Raw genomic sequence first — 20,593 nt, forward strand, 5'->3', positions numbered from 1 at the left:
AGTAATAAATCAGCATATTAGATTTTTTTTCTGAAGGATCATGTGACACTAAAGACTGGAGTAATGGCTGATTAAAATTCAGCTTTGCGTCACATAAATAAATAATATTTTAAAATATATTCAAAGAGAAATCCACTATTTTAAACTTTAATAATATTTCACAGTATTACTGTTTTTTTTTCTTGTAGTTTAAATCAAGTAAATGCAACCTTGATGAGCATAAGAGACTTTTTTTAAAAACATTACAAATCTTACTGATCCACAACTTGTCACTTTTGATCAATTTAAAGTGTCCTTGCTAAATAATAACACTTTTTGAATGCTTTATCATGTAGTATATTGATGCAGTGTGTACATCTGACCCAAAGGCAGTCTGGCAGAGCAGTGTTTTATCTGATAAACTGTAGTATTAGGATACAGCTCTATATCAGTGAGCCAAGTGGCTTGACCGACTGACCCTAAAGTGCAAAGAAAATCTGTGTTCATAAAAGCAGATAATTCATTCTTATGGCCATGTTGTTTTTTATTTGCGGGCTCGGGGGAACAAAGAGGCAGTGAGCCTCTGAAAATCGATGGTAATTGGATGTGCTTGAAACGCTTCAGCAACAGTAGTCAGGGATGACACTATCATATTACACTGTGTGAGTAATGAACCATGCTGCCTGTTTGTGTTCACCTCAGAAACGCAGCTTGAACATCAGCACAGTGTGAGGAGAGCTTCCCCCTCTGGCCTCCTTCCAGGGAATCAACATGTCCAGTGACCCCCCTCCTCCTTACCCAGGGGGCCCCAGTGCCCCACTTCTCGTGGAGAAAAATGGACAACCTCCAGTTCCTGGTAAGTTCCTAGATATTTTTCTCATCTCTATAGACACAAAATGAAGTCTTAGTTTTTAAACTCTCACAATATGTAACTGCAGTGGTTTGAAGAAATGTTCTGCACCCTTATTAGCTGCCAATTAGTGCAGAATTGCAAAATGTCATTCCATAAAACCATGGAAACTTGAATGAAAACACTTTGCTCACACCCTTTCAAGAGGTCACTAGAATTTACATATACAGTGGATATAAAAAGTCTACACACCCCTGTTAAAATGCGAGGTTTCTGTGTTGTAAAAAAAATCAAACCACAATAAATCATTTCAGAACTTTTTCCACCTTTAATGAAAATTATAACCTGTACAATTTCATAAAAAACAAACTCACATTCTTTAGGTGTGGGGAACTAAAAATAAAAAAAACTGAAATAATGTGGTTGCGTAAGTGTGTACACCTTTAAACTAATACTTTGTTGATGCACCTTTTGATTTTATTACAGCACTCAGTCTTTTTGGGTATGAGTCTATCAGCATGGCACATCTTGACTTGGCAATATTTGCCCACTCTTCTTTGCAAAAACGCTGCAAATCTGTCAGATTGCGAGGGCATCTCCTGTGCACAGCCCTCTTCAGAGGTCTGGGCTCTGGCTGGGCCATTCCAAAACTTGAATTTTCTTCTGGTGAAGCCATTCCTTTGTTGATTTGGATGTGTGCTTTGGATCGTTATCGTGTTGAAAAATGCAGAAGCCTGAAGGTTTTCTTCCAGTATTGACTGGTATTTAGCACTGTTCATAATTCCCTCCACCTTGACTAAGGCCCCAGCTCCAGCTGAAGAAAAGCAACCCCAAAGCATGATGCTGCCACCACCATGCTTCACTGTGGGTATGGTGTTTCTTTGGTGATGTGCAGTGTTGTTTTTGCGCCAAACATACCTTTTAAAATTACGACCAAAAAGTTCAACCTTGGTTTCATCAGACCATAACACCTTGTCCCACATGCTCTTGGGAGATTTCAAATGTGTTTTTGCAAAATTTAACCGGGCCTGGATGTTTTTCTTTGTAAGAAAAGGCTTCCGTCTTGCCACCCTACCCCATAGCCCAGACATATGAAGAATACGGGAGATTGTTGTCACATGTACTGCACAGCCAGTACTTGCCAGAAATTCCTGCAGCTCTTTTAATGTTGCTGTAGGCCTCTTGGAAGCCTCCCTGACCAGTTTTCTTTTCGTCTTTTCATCAATTTTGGAGGGACGTCCAGTTCTTGGTAATGTCACTGTTGCGCCATATTTTTTCCACTTGATGATGACGGTCTTCACTGTGTTCCATGATATATTCAAAAATTCTTTTGTACCCTTCTCCTGACTGATACCTTCTAACAATGAGATCCCTCTGATGCTTTGGAAGCTCTCTGCGGACCATGGCTTTTGCTGTAAGCTGCAACTAAGAAAATGCCAGGAAAAGCCTCCTAGAACAGCTGAACTTTATTCTGGGTTAATCAAAGGTGCTTTAAATCATGACAGGTGTTCACTGACTCCTATTTAAAATGAGTTTCAGTGTGATTGCTTAATTTGAACACAGCCATATTCCCAGTTAAAAGAGGGTGCAACCATATTATTTTAGTTTTTTTATTTTTAGTTTCCCACACCTAAAATATGTGAGTTTTTTTTTTTTTTAAATGAAATTGTACAGGTTATAGTTTTCATTAAAGGTGGAAAAAATTCTGAAATGATTTATTGTGGTTTGATTTTTTTTTTTACAACACAGAAACGTTGCATTTTAACAGGGGTGTGTAGACTTTTTATATCCACTGTATGTTTTATGTCTAATACAGCAATAGAACAATACATACATATACTGTACACCTTGCAGAATTCTACTGAATATAATATTTCACATAAAAGACGTTTACATATAATCCACAAGAGAAAAATAATAGTTGAATTTATAAAAATGACCCTGTTCAAAAGTTTACATACACTTGACTCTTAATACTGTGTTGTTACCTGAATGATCCACAGCTGTGCTTTTTTTTTTTTTTGGTTTAGTGATAGTTGTATGAGTCCCTTGTTTGTCCTGAAGTTAAATTTCCCACTGTTCTTCAGAAAAAATCCTTCAGGTCCCACAAATTCTTTGGTTTTTCAGCAATGACTCTATGATTTTGAGATATTTTCACACTGAGGACAACTGAGGGACTCACAAGTTACTATTACAAAACTGATGCTTCAGAAGAAAACACAATGCATTAAGAGCCAGGGGGTGAAAACATTTTGAATTTGATTAGGGTAAATTTAACTTATTTTGTCTTCTGGGAAAGATGTAAGTATCATCTGTAGCTTCTGAAGGGCAGTAGTAAATGAAAAACACGTGATATTCAGGCAAAATAAGAAAAATGGTAAACATCTTCATTCTGTTCAAAAGTATACACCCTCAGGCTCTTAATACATCGTTTTCCTTTCTGGAGCATCAGTGAGCGTTTGAACCTTCTGTAATAGTTGCGTCCCTCAGTTGTCCTCAGTGTGAAAAGATGGCTCTCAAAATCATACAGTCATTGCTGGAAAGGGTTCAAATTCACAAAAAAAACTAAACCAAAGAATTTGTGGGACTTGGAGGATTTTTTTGAAGAACAGTGGACAGTTTAACTGTTCAGGACAAACAAGGGACTACTTGTGAACAACTATCACTTTAAAAAAAAAAAACAGCTGTGGATCATTCAAGTAACAACACAGTATTAAGAGTCAAGTGTATGTAAACTTTTGAACAGGGTCATTTTTATAAATTCAACTATTATTTTTCTCTTGTGGACTATATGTAAACGTTTTTTATGTTAAATATCTTATTCAGGTCAGCACTAAATAAAAAGTACATGCATTTTGTGTGATCACTGTTATTTTGGTCAAATAATTAACATTTTGCAGATTCTGCAAGGTGTATGTAAACTTTTGACTTCAACTGCATGTATCTCAAAGTAAGTTTCATACCATAATTTTTCTCTACCACACCGTTGCATGTTTATAGTTAATAAAGGGATACAAGAGTGCTGTCATTTCTTTATTTAAAATAATAATTCTTCAGCAGCCAGTTCTCCAATAACGACAGGACCTCCACAAGGGCATCCGCTGCCTCCAGAATATGGACCTCCACCTTATGAAGCCACACTACAACCTGGATTTGTTCCCCCGCACGTCCCAGGAGAAGGTCCCATGCCTAAGCCTGTGCATATGCCAATGCCCATGCCTCCTCACGGTGAGTGTTCGTACCGAACAGACACGCTAATGCATCACCAGCCATTCAGAAACCAGTAGCATTTTGGAAAAAGAGAAACTACTAAACTGAAATCAAAATATGTCAAGACAGATTTCCAACAACAGGTAACTTTTCTCTTCACAATTGAAAGTGATGTGTCAGGGCTAGGAGAAATATTACACAAAATTAATCCTGTATGCATTTTTAGTACACATTCTGGTCTATCTGTGAATGATGGCTTAATGAACATTGTTCAATAGAAAATATATGACGGAAATAGAAACCGTTAAATGCTTTGTAATTTGTCACAGTTGTTTTTTTAAAGGGATAGTTCACCCAAAAATGTCCTTTGTTCATCTTCATTACTCAAATTAAGATATTTTCAGATGAAATCTGAAAGCTTTCTGTCCCTGCATAGACAGCAACACAACTGACATGTTCAAGGCCCAGAAAGGTAGTAGGGACATTGATAAAATAGTCCATGTGACATCAGTGGTTCAACCATAATGTTATGAAGCTATGAGAATACTTTTCCTGCGCAAAGAAAAGAAAAATAACAACAATATTCAACAATTTCCTTTACTCAACAATTTCTTCTTTTCCCATGCCAGTGTTCGACACACATAATTTTGTTTCAAAGATGAACGAAGGTCTTACGGGTTTGAAATAGAAAGAATTTCCTTTTTTGGGTGTACTATTCCTTTAAGACAACATTTCATATTAACTTCTGTAGTACTAGGTTTCACCTACTTTTTCTCATTATATACAGTATTGAAGCTACATTGTCTACGAGATCTATTATGTGCAGAGATCTGTAACCATTCATTCATGTGCTGCAGGTGGTTACTATGCTCCGCCTGGGCACTTTCCTCATCCGATGGCAGAGCACTATGGTCCGGGGCCGAGTCACTTTGCTCCAGGTCACACAGCTACTGTTCTCGCCCCTCCTGGTGCCACCACCACCACCGTGACTGTACTACAGGGGGAGATGTTCCAGGCGGCTCCAGTGCAGACGGTTTGTCCGCACTGCCAACAACCCATCATCACCCGCATCAGCCACGACATCGGCCTCATGAATACTCTTATCTGTATGTTCTGCTTCTTTGTCGGGTAAGTGAATCATGGAACTGAACAGCACATTATGATCTGATATGACCTCTCCAGGGTTATTTTAGTTCACTTAAACTAAAACTAAAACCAAAACCATAAAAAAAAACTTTGGTTAGTTGAAACCACAAAAACTTTAAAGCGATAGTTCACCCTAAAATGAATATTCTATCAGTAATTACTCACCCTCATGACGTTCCCAACCCGTAAGACTTTCGTTCGTCCTCAGAACACAAATTAAGATATTTTTGATGAAATCCAAGAGCTTTCTGAACCTGTATAGACACAAAACAGTCCATGTGACATCAGTGGTTCAACCATAATTTTATGAAACTACTGCTAATAATGACTTTATTCAACAATTTTCCTCTAAGTCAACATCCTCTGCTGTTGTTTGTGTGCTTTCCTCTGCTCATAAATGTTGTTGAATAAAATCATTGTTTTTGTTTTCTTTGTGCACGCAAAAAGTATTCTTGTAGCTTTGTAAAATTATGGTTGAACCACTGATGTCACATTGACTATTTTACCGATGTCCTTTCTACATTTCTGGGCCTGGGAACATTTCACTTACGCTGATGTCTATAAAGGGTCAGAAAGCTTTCAGGTTTCATCAAAAATATCTTAATTTGTGTTCAGAAGATGCATGATTGTCTTACGGTTTTGGAACGACATGAAGGTGAGTAATTAATGACAGAATTTTCATTTTTAGATGAACTATCCCTTTAAGTGTAATAAAATATTAAAAAACTAAACTATATGTCATTTTAACTAGTTAAACTGAACTTAAACTGAAATAAAAATGAATAAAGGGATAACACAACAAAAATTCTATTAACTGTAACTAAAATGAAAACAGGAAATCTATCTAAAAACAATTACAAATATTAATAATAGTATCTCAATGGTACAAAAATAACACTGGACCTCTCTAAGAAATATTTTTTGTCATGTTTTTTCTTGATGTTGATTGAACTACAATGCTTTGATTTGGTGGACATATTTTTCTAAGAAATAATAAGAAAAGCTGATGCTAAAGTACTAAATAAGGTTTTAAGGATGATACACGACCATTATGATTTCAGGACAGTTGTATCACCTTATTTTTATTTTTATGTTTTTGGGCCAAAAATATCTACACCACCATTCAAAAGTTTAGGGATTTAAAAAAAAATGTTTTTGAAAGAAGGCTTTTATGCTCACCAATGCTGCATTTATTTGATCAAAATACAGTAGAAGTCGTCCAATTTTGTGAAATAATATTACAATTTCTGTTTGAATATATTCTAAAATTGCTGCTCAATAAAAAAATCGTATTATTACCAATATCGAAAATCATTATTTTTTGTAAAAACCGTGACAAAGAAAGAAAAGAACAGTAGGTATTTGAAATCGAAATCATGTAAAAGTCAAACCTGTGAATGGTGGTGTACATGAATTTTAGTACAGAAATTAAAACATTTTTTTAAAACAGAAGAGAAAAATTGCATTTTTAATTTAGGTTTAAATAACTTAATACATAATTAGCCTTCAATGACAATATCTTATATTATATCCTCCCGATTTTTGTCTTTGTTTTGCAGTTGTGATCTAGGTTGCTGCTTGATCCCCTGTTTGATCGACGACCTCAAGGATGTGACGCACACTTGCCCGAACTGCAAGGGCTATATTTACACATACAAGCGCATATGCTAACAGTTTATCCCATCAACGACCGTGCTGTGACCTCATTCTGGTGGGTGTTGACGACTCGCTTTCGTTTCCGTCTGCTCTCTGTGTTCAGTTTGCCCCAGTTGACAGTTCATATTTCCAGCCTCTTCTCACTTGTAACTATTGATTCTCACACTTTATTACAGGCGCTTGATATAGTCACTGACGCCTCTGAGGTGATTAGCACTCATTGAAGGATCGGTACATTTTATATGCACAATGGTCAGGGTCACATTGTCTCACGCAGGCACTGTTTTATTTGTACTTTTATTTTAGTAGTAGAGCAAAGCGTATATGAGAAGATGTGAAAACATTTACCTTGAAAAGCTCATCTCTGAGTAGCGAAACTAATGAAGTTCACTTCAGGGTCAGTATTGTTGGATTGTAGGATTTTATGCATTATTGTTTTATCGTAACACATTAAAACGTCTTTAATGACTGAGTCACGGGACTTTTTGAAGTCCTGGAGTAACATTGTTGCTTTTACATGTGAAAATGTCTCTATATTTGGCATTTTATGCAAATGTTAGGGAAATTTTTTTTCTTTTACTTTTGTTTTCAATTTCTTACATTTGTCGATAAGACTTGTTTCAAGTCGATTTGATATGCTTATCCATGTAACAGGCATTGTTGTGTAGATGTGTCATTTTAGATGAAGGATTATTGATAAGGGATCTGTATGTCCATCTAAATCTCCTTTTAGTACTTTAGAGATGCTAGATACCTCTTTATTATAGCTCATGGTGTTTTAAAGGAATAGTTCAACCAGAAATGAAAATGTACTCACTCTCAGGCCATCCAAGATGTAGATGAGTTTATTTCTTCATCTGATTCAACAGCTTTGCTGAAATTTAGCATTAAGTCACTTACTCACCAATGAATCCTCTGCAGTGAAGGGGTGCCATCAGAATGAGAGTCCGAACAACTGATAAAAAAACAAAAACAAAAAAACAAATTCATCATTAAGATGATATCACCTTATTATTGCTTTCTCCAACTGTTCCTTTAACAGGCCATGCAGTTCATTTCAAGGACATATTTGTGGATTTCAACCAATATACACTTAATTTTTTGAACTGTGAATCAAAACTATAGCCACGGTGCTTTTCAAACCGCTATACTTGCTGTTTTGTGTTGTCAGTAAGCTGTTTGAGACTTCTATAAACTATCATCTATTATTCAGGTCAGTTTATTAATCATTAATAAGGTAAATCTGTGTTTGCTGATATTAAGACTGGCATAGAAACATCTCTAATCACAGATAAGCATCCTTTAACAAGTAGTCGTTGTGTTGTTTTTTCATTTCTACTTGACGTAGTGAAGTCGTCATCTTCAAAAAGGGAATTTTTGGTTACGGCTGTTCAAAGCTGCTTTTCTGTTGGAGTTTACCAGCATGATGAAGGACGCTGCATGACATCACTGTAATCATGCATCTAACGCGCCATTGGGCCATATGTGCCCTCAGTGTGTCACGCTGTGCTGGTTGCTGCACTGGGCTTCAGAACTTAAAGCAGATTAACCCTTCGCTTATTAATACTGTGTGCAACAGGCCACAAGGATATAAGGGATGATGGTCTTGATTTTCCTTTTTTTCAGATTGTGATTTCTGTGGAATCATCCAAAGAAATTGCACATTTTCAGTTAATTTTGTTGTGTCCAAAAATGTGATTCACTGCTGAAATGGTATGAAATTCAAAAGCTTACAACATCAGCAGTGCTTAGGCACTATATATCCCAATACTGAGACTTCAGTTTCTGTTTAAAACTGCACTAAATAACCTTAAGTGGGCCTATCTATCTTTAACATGGAAGAAGTCTATGGGCGAGACTTCCGGTTCATTAACCGCTAAAGGGCGTTTTCATGACCCGGCCATATTGTCGGCACTGAATGAAACTTATTTACTGATTATTGCTGCTAAAAAAATGATCAATTATTGTCATGTCCTTGGCTGTACTAAATGGGTTGGACCTGGAAAAACGTTTTGAGTACTATAGGCTGCCAAAAGTTATAAAAAATCAAGAAAAAGAGTGCAAAACACTGAGGACAGGAGTCTATAGTTGGCCAAACTAAGCCAGGATTTCTAGGGCAAGAATCTTGACAAAATTTGTAATTGTTCTTATTATTTCCGGTCTGTAGGTGAAACATTAGGCTAATATCTAAATTAATACTGCTTGTACGTATCTTTACCACCCATTAGCTTTATTATTTCAAAATATTGCGCCCTTTTCTGCTTACTAAGTCCTTCTCTGTATGATTTAGCAGCTTCCACACATTTTCTCCTGTGGTTTAGACAGCTAAAATTGGAAAAAACGTATTTAGTAGTATATTAACCATGCAATCAATGCTGTTGTTTACATCCGTGTATCTCCATTATGGCTGCGGATCCTTTATTGGGAAATAACTAGAAGAATAACATCGTGCAGTAAATGGTAAAACACCAATTTGCAATATCAAGCAGCAAAATAGGCTGTTTTGTACAGGTAAAAATAGCCGGACGCCAATGAGATCGGAAGCCAGACACAAAAATGTACAAATGACCCTCTCTATGTGGAAAATAAAGTGGATAGCTGTCGCAACACTAAACCTACATGCAATTTGCGGAAGAACGTTGTTTTGGTTGTGCTTCGGCTCCGCTCTCGTACGTGGATGAATGCTGTTTGGGTTTGACGCACCGCTGTATCCGTGCGCGGGGTTTATTTGTTTTTTGTTTTTTTAATCGCGTTTTCCCCGTTTTGAATAATCCATGGTCATTTTTCTTGTTCGTTGTGACAACAAACTTTATGCTTCACGCTTCTCCCTCAACATAAACGCGAAGATATTTCTCTGCGCACGGATATACGTATATTGATAATTCATGACACACAGACGAATGGCGTAGTTAATGCAGTCCTATGCAATTTCCATAAAATTCGGTCCCGACAACTCTAAAATATAAATAATTATTATAGGGGTAATCTGAATTTGGGTGAATTAAGAACATGATCATCAAAAGGTTACATAGTGTAGTTTTAAATAAAGATTCGGGTAATAATTATTTTTCCTTGGTAGACAATCTGCCAACATTATAGCTATTTAACAATCAGACTTTGTCTTTCCATTGTACTATTTAACACAAAGTAAAAAAATGTAGCAGTCTGTGTCTGTAAAACCTCATTGTATATTATCTTTTTAATCAGATCTGTCCAACAAACACTGAATTTTCATAGCATTTGCACATTTGCCCTATGCAGGCATTACAAAAATAACACTTGCCACTTTAAAATCTGTTAGCCACAATTCTAATCTAAAAAAAAAAAAAAATACCTCCGTTCCGGCTTTATTTCATCTCATTAACCATGACCTGTAATATCATCAAGATACCTCTCCATCATCTGCAAAAACTCCCATGATGTCTGTTTGATTATTGAAAGAAAATCTCCAGTAAATATGTATGCATGTTCATGCGGTTTTACTTGCACAATCCAGTCTGGCTCCCTTTAATTTACTATGCTCTTAACGATGTAGGTCTACTTGCTTTGTGAAGTGACTTGATGCTGTTGCAGACAATAGATGTCAAGCTTGTGTTACAGGAATGCAGCTGTAGATAGATGCCTTGAGAATAGTATACGGCACTACACCAGATGCCAGGCTCAACTCAAGTCTCAAATGTGTATGTAAAACTAAACTCATGGACTGATTATTTGAACAAATAAAAAGACAAACTGTGTCATATGAGTCGTCATTTTATTACTTACACACACAAAATTAAGTTAAGCTGTAAATCATGTAGTTACTCTCATAAAGATACATACACATTGTGTAATAGTGAAAATAAAGTAGCTAATGATGCATAAAGGGTAGCTGTGGTTTTTAATCAAAATAAATATAAAATTGTCTATATGAAAACTGAATTTTCTGAGCCTCCAAATCTGAGGTCTGTTTTAGTCTCTCCAACGATGCCCACATTGTGGATTGCAGCACTTGTAGAAGGTTGTCATTGGTTCATCAGCAGATCTAGTTTGAATCTGCATAAAGTAGGCCCTTGGGTGCTCACATTTTGGACAAGGTTCTTTAAAGAAAAGTGACAAAGATGGATTAAAAACACGCATTTAAAGCCATCAGAATGTGTGGTAAAAGATTTACTGTGCATACAAGTAGTGTTTTTATTACACTAGAATACACTGTTTTACCTGGAGTGGAATCCACGTTTTCCCAAGCAGCAGAGCCCCCGAGAACATCATCAACCTCCTTCAGTTTGGGGTACTTTCTGTTGTTTACCTGTCAAAATAACCAAGAATGATTTATTTCCACCCACAACATATATGGGCCATTCTACAGAATTGGTGCAAACTGCTGTCCCAAAACCAAAAAACACTTTTAAAAAGCATTAAAGTATTAAAATCTCAGATGTTTACTAAGTTTTTATATTTATCTATTGAAACCCACAATAATATTTAAAATCAGTAAGCGTAATATATATATATAAAATTTATTATTATTTTTTTTTTATATAAATGTGTTTAAAAGTCTGAAAAAAACTTTAAGGAACGTCACTACCGAACACAATTTTTCTATAATTAAACAAATTTTTTGGGAGGTATTCCATACCCACAATAACATTTAAAATCAGCAAGAGTAATATATATATATATATATATATATATATATATATATACACACACACACAATCATTTAATTATATATAATATTTTATATTAGGGCTGCAAGAACTAATCGATAAAATAGATTATTATACAACGATTCTCATTATCGATTATTCGGGACTTTCGGTCTTTTAAACACATTTATCTAAAAAAATAAAAATAAAATATATATATATATATATATATATATATATATTTTTTTTTTTTTTTAAAGATAAATGATAAATATGTTTAAAAGTCTGAAAATAACTTTGAGGAACATCACTACCGAACACCTTTTTTATATAATTAACCACTTTTTTGTTTGAAGAACTTTTTTGAGTTATTTCATAACAGTTAGTTTTTGTGTACAACTGTTCAGAACTGTGCTAACTAACCATGTGCACTTTGAGCTAGGTTTAAAAGTATCTAAAATTGTCACTACCAAAACTCAAAAATCACACTTGAAATATTGTTAAAATTATAAGTGTCATTGAGTTACCTCTAAAAACTTTTATTAAAATAGCAAAAAAATATATATTTACATGGAAAAACTTAATAAGGCTATGTAACCCTTCTTATTAAATTATATATTGCTGTCTTTTGCAAGTGACAAATTTGGGGAGAGGACAAATATTTCTATAAGAAATGTTTACATTTCTACACATACAAAATTTGTGGAAAAAGGATTTTTTTCCCCCAAGATGTTTTTAAATCGGACGTTGAACCAAGTAGTTAGTCTTTTAAATCAGTATTTAATTTGTGACCATTAAATGCATGTTTTATCAAATCATTATTTAATCGTCAATAGATTTTAATGTGTTCCATTTAAAAAACAGACTACAGATTATCGCGTATTCAAATAAAACGTTCTATAAACGTTCCAAAAGCGTTTATATGTTCACATTACCTTCCTCGTGATGTTGTGCACATATGGACATGTGTTACACGCGAATCTGAAGCATCTCTGTCCCTCTTCCACGATTAACACATTCCCACAAGTTGGACAAAACAGGAGCATTTTCAAGCTGTTATTTATAATATGGTATACTAAATAATGTTATCGTTTTTTCCTGATGCAACTGAAGTTGGTGTTTACACACATTCTCATGCCTAGTAGCTACACCGCGTCAGGAAACACATGATGGTAAACGTGCCTCACTATTCTAGGCTCGACATGAAACGAAATATAAACGCGGATAAGCATTAATTATAGGGTATATACAATTTTATAAATACGTAGAAATGTGAGAGAATATATAAATGCTAAATTAAAATATTTCAATGCTAATATGTTTAGTCAGTATCAGAAATATGATATAGAAACATATGCGGAACTACAGTTTGGTGCATCATAGAAATGTTCCGACAGCGTGTTTGTAAATTATAAATAGTTGTAAAGAAAGCTGGAACGCTGCAAAACTGTTTATGTTAGTGTTTCATCAGAAGAAAAAGTCCAACTATGCTATTTAATTCTGATTAAATTCATAACTAATTTAACAATTATGGAAAGGACCTGACACGTTTGTATCTCGTATTTCTGGGTGTACATTTAAAACAAAGTTTTTCGCTTGTTATCAGTTGAAAATGGAAGAATTAACGTTAAAGGAAGAAAACCCAAATAATGTCGACAAAGCTGAGTTTGAAGAGAAAACTGCTGTTGATGAAATTAAAGAAGAGGAGGAAGAAGAAGAAGATGAGGAGGCACTGCCACACTCTGAATTTCTTGACATCTTTGAGGAAGGACTGGCTCTGATGGTGCAGGACCCTTTACTCTGCGACTTGCCAATTCAGGTCTGCCATCAAATAGCATTGAGAGTTTATTTTATTAGAATAATATTAAAACAGGCTACATATTTGAATGTATTCATTCATGAATATATCTTTTAAATATTCAGGTCACATTGGAGGAGGTGAACTCTCAAGTGGCACTGGAATATGGCCAAGCCATGACTGTTCGCGTTTGTAAGGCTGATGGAGAAGTCATGCGTAAGTTTTCATGGAGTCAGTCAGAGTTGTTATACATTAATTGATTCTAACTGGAGCAAATCTCTTCACAGCTATTGTGGTTGTGCAGTCTGCGACAGTTCTGGATCTCAAGAAAGCCATTCGCAGATATATGGAGCTGAAACAACAGCGAGAAGGGGGTGTCAAGCACATCAGCTGGTGAGCTATGAAAAAAATCATTTTTGCATGATTTGGTCAGTTACCTGGATGCGCAGCTCATATGTAAACAACAGCATGGATTGCACAGTAAATGTGCTACTAAATATATGTTTATCTGCTGAATTATGCTGTCTAAACAATGGAAAGAATGTGTGGAAGCTGCTAAATCGTATAGAAAATGACTAAACTAAACTTAAACTAAAGTTAATAGGTGGTAAAGATACGTACAAGCAGTATTAATTAAGATATTAGCCTAATATTTCACCTACCAGACTGGAAATAGTAAAAACAAACACAAATGTGACCCTGGACCACAAAACCAGTCAAAAGGTTAAATTTGATAAAACTGAGATGTATACATCATATGAAAGCTCAATAAATAAGCTTTCTATTGATGTATGGTTTGTTAGGATAGGACAATATTTGGCCGAGATACATCTATTTGAATATCTGGAATCTGAGGATGCAAAAAAGTCAAAAAGACTGAGAAAATCACCTTTAAAGTTGTCCAAATTAGGTTCTTAACAATGCATGTTACTAATCAAAAATTTCATTTTGATATGTTTACAGTAGGAATTTTACAAAAAATCTTCATGGAACATGAACTTTACTTAATTTCTTAATGATTTTTGGCCTAAAAGAAAAATCAAAAATTTTGACCCATGCAATGTATTTTTGGCTATTGCTACAAATATAACCCAGCGACTTAAGACTGGTTTTGTGGTCCAGGGTCACAAATGTTGTCAAGATTCTTGCTCTGTTTGAGTTTGGCCAACCACAAACGCCTTGTGTTCCTCTGACAGTTTTTTGCACTCTTCTCCTTGATTTGTTATAACTGTTGACGGTCTATAGTACTCCAAATGTTCTCTTAGTCTGACCGATTAGTACAGCCCAAAACATTACGTTTACGTTCAGTGTCGCTAATATGGCCAATTGATGACGCATGGTGAAAACGCTCTATAGGATGTGATTTTGAACATGCTTTTTTTTTCCTAATCTACTTTTTACTCTGTCAAGGAAATACGTGTGGAGGACATTTCATCTGGTCTTCAATGGAGAAAAATTAGAAGAAGATAACAGAAAGCTGAAGGAGTGAGTGCAATAAAATCTTTTGCTTTTGTAGAATTGTGTTAACCTTTTTTATGTATTTGATGCACAGTAAATGTTTTTAATGTGATTAAGTATGATTATGTTTCCTCTGTTCTAGCTATGGCATCAGGAACAGAGATGAAGTGACATTTTTGAAGAAACTGAGGAGGAAATGAACAGAAACACAGCTATTGTAAATAATAGATAGATAGACATTTAAAAGAAAATGTACATCCGAAAATGAAAAAGCCATCCTCATGGTGTTCCGTTCCAAATACTGTTCACTGTTCAATTTTTGTGGAAGAAAAAGGGAAAATTTTGGGGATTTGGGGGAAAAAGGCAAAAGCAAAGATTTTCTGTGAGTAGTAACCTAAATTTCACTCATATAACTTTAGAAGACATGGAATATAGTGCACAAGACATATGGACTACTTTCACAGTGCTTTTTTGGCCGCCTTTGGAACATGGCAGCTGTGGTCACCATGAACTCTGAGCAATGTTCTATACAAATTTTCTGTTTTACTGTCATACACTCTTAAAAATAAAGGTGCTTCACGATACCATAGAAGAACCTTTTTTGTCTAAATGGTTCCATAAAGATCCTTTAACATCTGATAAACCTTACTGTTTCACAAAAGGTTCTTTGTGGTGAAATAAGGTTCTTTATACTGCCTTCCAAAGGCAAAGCGCAGTAACTACGCATTTGGTCAAAATTGAGTTAAGGCTTAAAATGGACTTTGTGACAACTGTTTTGTCTTGTGGCAAAGTCTTCTGGTTCAATTTTGCACCAGAGAAACGAGAGTGTTTCAGAGAAACAAAAGTGTCAACATGTTTGGCTAGCTGGCGTAAAAACTTTAAAGGCATTTTTCTCAGTTTCAGTGTTGGCGTAGTTACTGCACTTTGCCTTTGGAGGGCAGTATAGTTCTTTAAAGGACCTTCGACTAAATGGTTCTTTGTGCAACCAAAAATGGTTCTTCTGTGGAATCGCTGTGAAGGACCTTTTAAAGCACCTTTATTTTTAGGAGTGTACAAGGTTGGGATGTCATGAGAATGAGTAGATAATGGCTTAATTCTTTGAAGGTAAACTTATCCTGTAAAGATAGACAGTTGTAAAGGCAATTATTCTAACAAGTGACTTAAATAGCTATTCTTAGAATACATTTTATAAAGGCTCTTTGTTTCTTTTGGTGAGACAGAAACCCAAACGGTCATATTTGCAAATATGCAAAAGTGTGAACGTTTATTGATGCCTAGTTATTAACATGTATACAGGGTACATCCACAAAACAGTTGATTCACTAAAAGTACATGTGTAACAACGTGCTTTAAAGTCATATTTCTGTATTTTATATATATATATATATTACTTTTATATTGATCAAAATAATTAAAAGGTAACATGGCGAAAATGGGTTGTTTTCAGGAGTGCAATTAAGTCCCCAAGCCATTAATGCTGCTTTTTAAAATGCTTAAAATTAGTCTTACCAGATTTGCCCCAAAACTATAGATATTTGTAATTTAAGACTGTAGTCACGATGTGAGTTATTAGTAAAATACAGGTAAACCACACACTTTAAATATTATGAACATGTTCCTCATACTGTTCCGCTACAGTATGACCAGCCTCTTATTTCCTTATTACTGCAATGTGAAGAGACACTGAAGAGACACTGCAGCACACATGGGTAATTATTAAATATCTTTTGTTTATTACATTTTGTAATTGCAATGTTGTTTTTTCATGTCAGGAATAAACCGTTGTATTAAACAGTTCTTGATTATAGACTCTATAGCTGCTACGTTCTGTTGTAAAACTATCTTATTTTTTTCAGACTGGGTGCTGTATGAAGGTTTGAGGCTTTTAGAGATTTAAGCGAACCGTCATCTCAACCTTCAACATGCCTGAGAATCAGATGACGAACATTTTTGAGGAGCTGAACCGGCTGTCCTTTCGCAGACAGCAGCTGATTGACAAACGCAATATCCTTGCAATGCTCATCCAGTTCAAGCGAAACAACGGCCAGAATGAGGAGCGTGAGTCTCATTTGCTGGAACTACTTGATAACAGAAGCCAAATAAACTGAAAGATCTTTAGAGAATATTTATACATAAAGATTTTGGTTGTACATGTGAATATAGCAGTTTCTCATTGTATAGTGTTACAAAATGTAAGGAATAACCTGAGGTTACTCACACAAGATCTTGTGACCAACAGAATATTCCAGAGATACTAAAGAAATTGAAGAAATTGATGAGGAGCTTAAAGTTCTCACTGAAAAGAAGATTAAACTGGAGAACATGCAAGAAAGACCAGGAAGCACTCATTTAATAGGTATGATACTGTATGAACAGTTTTTTAGGAAATGTAGTTAAACATTAGGATTTGACCTCTGTGTTTTATTATTTCAGACACAACTGTTTCATCTGGTGTAGTATTTGTAGACAGTCCGCCGTCTTTTCCAGGTTAGTAAATGCTTACGTTATTTTAAAGTTATGTGAGATAAAATGTTTGAGATGAGAGACAACTACGCAAATAAAAAAATCCAACGTGACCAGAGCTTCCTGATAGCGGCTCCTGTTTGTTTTTCTCAGCCCCGCAGGTGATTCTGGATGTTCAGCAACTTCCTCGACATTCTTGTCAAACACAGTGTCCGTTCTGTCGCCAGTACATAACCACAGACGTCAAAACCAAAGCTGGCAGCGCGGCTTACATTGTGTGTTTAATTTCCATTCTTTTTTGGTAAGTTGAACTCTGTCTAACTCTAAATCTGATGTGTTACTTTTTTGCTTTAGCCTAATTTATGTCAACTATTCCACTATGTGATTTCCATATCTATGTTTTTGACTTTCTTATGTAGTTGTGTAGTTGGCTGCTGTATGATCCCGTTCTGCGTGGATGGATGCAAAGACGTCATTCACATCTGTCCAAAATGTCGCAGTCACATTAAAACGTGCAAAAAACTCTGACGAAACAGAACTAAAAAGCTTGCAGGAATAGATTCAGTCGATGTCATCCCGAATGGTTTACCCATGGAATTACCTGGAGTGCCTTTCTTAAAGGATGCAGTGGTGATATGTCATGGTTCGCTCTTTGCGGGGACTAAGCCAACTTTATCCATACCGAAAGGAAAATTTTGGAAAAATGACGTTGGAATCTTCAGGGAGACTTCAGCCTTCTGGTTTGAACTTCAAAAACATTCAATGCCAAATTTGGATTTTGGGTTGAATGTTTGCTAAAGCACTAAACACTTTCAGATTGTACAGGAATACAAAAATCAAGTTGCAATCAGGGTTTCTGCAGGTCTTCAAAAGTCTTAAAGCACCCTTCTGCAATTTAATAACTTAAAATGGTCTTAAATCAGAGTAAAAAAAGTTTAGCTATATTTACATGAAATGTGAATGCGAATGTGAAATGAAATGAGTTGAGTTTATGTGGGTTTATGCTTAGAACAGTAATAAATTTCTGTAGTAATGTGTTTTAATGAAGCTGATTTTTCAGAGCCTATTGGTATTTAGGGACCAAGCACTTATTGTATCCATTAGTGTTGTTCTTCTGCTCAAGTTTATTGCAGCCCGTAGAACTTTATAGAAAAAGTTCTGAAATTTGGCACACAAATGAGGACAGTCTGAGCATTAACCATCCCAGGTAAAAAAAAAAGTGCACTAAAATGCACTTTATTTAAGTATACTTAGTACACTTTTCAGTACTGTACTAAAAGTGCTCTATTTTCGCACACTAATTTTGTACTTAATGTACTAAAAGATAGTATTAAGTATATGTTAAGATAAACTTAATACCATTTAAGTGTACTCAACTGTGCTATTTTGAGACACCCTGAAATTGAACTAAAATGTGCTTTTAACATACTATATCTGTATTTAAAAAAAATATTTAGTTAAAACTAGAAATACACTTGAACCCTAATTTTAAACATTTATAAATATATTTAAGAATAGCTTAAAGTATAATAGTAATATATTAAAAGAATATACAAAGTGTGAAAAAAGTGTGCTAAAATACACTTTAAGTACACTTAGTGCACTTCCCTAATGTACTTAAAGTGCTCTATTTTCGGGCACTAATTTTGTACTCAATATACTAAAAGTTATTCTTAAGTACTCCTTATAAACTTAAGATCATCTAAGTGTACTCAACTGTGCTATTTTGAGACACCATGAAGATGAACTAAAACGTGCTTTTAACATACTATCTCAGCATTTCCAAAAATGTATTTTGTTACCACTTATAATACAATTGAAACATATTTCATAAACCTTTAAATATACTAATTATACATAAAAAATAAACTTACTGATTATTTAAAATACAATAATAATATATAACAAATGTATACAAGGCGTATTTATAATGTATTGCCCACATGTTTTTATTAATAAAAAATACACTTATTAGTTATTTAAAATACATGAATAATATATAAAAAATGTAAACAAAGCGTATTTATAATGTATTGGCCACATATATTCATTAATAAAAAATACATTTGTTGATTATTTAAAATACTATATCACACTTTAGCAATATATTATTGCTATACTTTAAATTAGTCATAAATATATTTATAAATGTTCAAAAGTAGGGTTCAAGTGTATTTCTAGTTGTAACTAAATATATTTTTTTAAATACAGATATAGTATGTTAAAAGCACATTTTAGTTCAATTTCATGGTGTCTCAAAATAGCACAGTTGAGTACACTTAGATGGTATTAAGTTTATCTTAACATATACTTAATACTATTTTTTAGTACAATAAGTACAAAATTAGTGTGCGAAAATAGAGCACTTTTAGTACATTACTGAAAAGTGTACTAAGTATACTTAAATAAAGTGTATTTTAGTGCACTTTTTTTAACCTGGGATAACAGATTTGGAGTCTCTAACTCAATCCCTCTAGCGCCACCAACTGTCCAAATTTGCACTCATGTTTTTTTTGAAAATAAGTAAGTGGAAAAAAATATATTTATATATTTTTCCCCCTGGGCTAAAGATAATTTTTTTGCACCCTATGTAATTTTCTGTTACAAAAATTTTCTTGACATTTTGATTTTTCTGTAAAACCTCCTTTTTCAAGTTCCTCCCAGACCATTAATCTAATTTGCATGAAAATCAAATCAGATCTTCTTGAGACAATGCTAACAAAAAAGAATAACGTAGAATTTTTGAATAACAGCAAATGAATTTGACAAAACGCACCCTAAAATGGACATGAGGCTGTGCATTATGTTTTATCTTCTGAGAAAACCGGCAGTTTTGGCACAGTGCCACCTGTTGGTCAGGAGACATAAAAATTTATATTTTTGCTTATAACTTCTGAATGGTTTGCTCTAAAATTTGAATAGTTCTGCTCCCAACCACTATAATATTGAAATTGGGTAGCGACCTTGATTTTTTTTTTTTTTTGCAAAATAATTCAAAATTAATGGGTTTCAGTTAGAAGCTGTATTTTCAAGCTTTGAATTACTGCTAATATAAGCCATTCTCTGCTGCTTAGATACATTTTGAAAACATTGACATGTGTTCCCTTCAATTTATTCCTTAAAAAATGTCTTGACTTGGTCTTAAAAAGTCTTAAATTTACCCTGGAGAAACCCTGGTAATGCTTTATTACCAAATGCCTGATTCTGTTTGTATGTAGTAGAATATGAGTTCATCTGATTAAAAGCAATTCTAATTCATTTTTTCTTGTTTTGTAGGTTTTAAATTACACTTTTATTTTGAGAAAAATATTGCTTTTGGTAAAATGTCAAATGTTAAGTCTATTTATTGTGTAGCTTTCTTTGGATCATAACTAAAGTTATGTGGGGCTTTTAGAAAGCAAAAAA

General features: G+C 34.5%; 3 protein-coding genes across 5 annotated transcripts in view; 2 read left to right on the plus strand and 1 right to left on the minus strand.

Annotated features, from left to right (window-relative positions):
- Positions 1 to 10,578, plus strand: part of cdip1 (cell death-inducing p53 target 1) — a 17,495-nt gene extending 6,917 nt beyond the window's left edge. The window contains exons 2-5 of one of the 3 annotated variants that reach the window (XM_073838486.1): positions 682 to 835; positions 3,887 to 4,057; positions 4,897 to 5,167; positions 6,745 to 10,578. In XM_073838486.1, the coding sequence (XP_073694587.1) occupies positions 751 to 835; positions 3,887 to 4,057; positions 4,897 to 5,167; positions 6,745 to 6,856 (639 nt within the window). In that variant the 5' untranslated portion in view covers positions 682 to 750 and the 3' untranslated portion in view covers positions 6,857 to 10,578. The remainder of the gene's footprint in view (positions 1 to 681; positions 836 to 3,886; positions 4,058 to 4,896; positions 5,168 to 6,744) is intronic. The other 2 variants (XM_073838493.1, XM_073838502.1) reach the window with 2 other exon arrangements.
- On the minus strand, positions 10,577 to 12,618 carry polr3k (polymerase (RNA) III (DNA directed) polypeptide K). Its single transcript, XM_073838513.1, has 3 exons — positions 12,405 to 12,618; positions 11,042 to 11,129; positions 10,577 to 10,920 (listed from the first exon to the last, which is right to left on the minus strand). The coding sequence occupies exons 1-3, from the start codon at positions 12,513 to 12,515 to the stop codon at positions 10,793 to 10,795; spliced, it is 327 nt and encodes a 108-aa protein (XP_073694614.1). The 5' UTR covers positions 12,516 to 12,618; the 3' UTR covers positions 10,577 to 10,792.
- A 441-nt stretch (positions 12,619 to 13,059) lies between these two features.
- Positions 13,060 to 15,003, plus strand: snrnp25 (small nuclear ribonucleoprotein 25). Its single transcript, XM_073842522.1, has 5 exons — positions 13,060 to 13,288; positions 13,393 to 13,483; positions 13,555 to 13,660; positions 14,678 to 14,752; positions 14,868 to 15,003. The coding sequence occupies exons 1-5, from the start codon at positions 13,082 to 13,084 to the stop codon at positions 14,923 to 14,925; spliced, it is 537 nt and encodes a 178-aa protein (XP_073698623.1). The 5' UTR covers positions 13,060 to 13,081; the 3' UTR covers positions 14,926 to 15,003.
- Positions 15,004 to 20,593: the final 5,590 nt, after the last annotated feature.

This window comes from Garra rufa, chromosome 1 (genome assembly GCF_049309525.1).
Source record: "Garra rufa chromosome 1, GarRuf1.0, whole genome shotgun sequence".
In the NCBI taxonomy this organism is placed as follows: domain Eukaryota; kingdom Metazoa; phylum Chordata; class Actinopteri; order Cypriniformes; family Cyprinidae; genus Garra; species Garra rufa.

Excerpts from the sequence above, each read along its gene's own strand:
- polr3k (XM_073838513.1), bottom strand. The coding sequence starts at position 12,515 with ATGCTCCTGTTTTGTCCAACTTGTGGGAATGTGTTAATCGTGGAAGAG. Across the intron at positions 11,130-12,404 it reads TGCACAACATCACGAGGAAG|GTAAACAACAGAAAGTACCC; the intron begins GTAATGTGAACA and ends TTATTTTGACAG. Across the intron at positions 10,921-11,041 it reads AAACGTGGATTCCACTCCAG|AACCTTGTCCAAAATGTGAG; the intron begins GTAAAACAGTGT and ends TTTTCTTTAAAG.
- snrnp25 (XM_073842522.1), top strand. The coding sequence starts at position 13,082 with ATGGAAGAATTAACGTTAAAGGAAGAAAACCCAAATAATGTCGACAAA. Across the intron at positions 13,484-13,554 it reads GGCTGATGGAGAAGTCATGC|CTATTGTGGTTGTGCAGTCT; the intron begins GTAAGTTTTCAT and ends ATCTCTTCACAG. Across the intron at positions 14,753-14,867 it reads GATAACAGAAAGCTGAAGGA|CTATGGCATCAGGAACAGAG; the intron begins GTGAGTGCAATA and ends CCTCTGTTCTAG.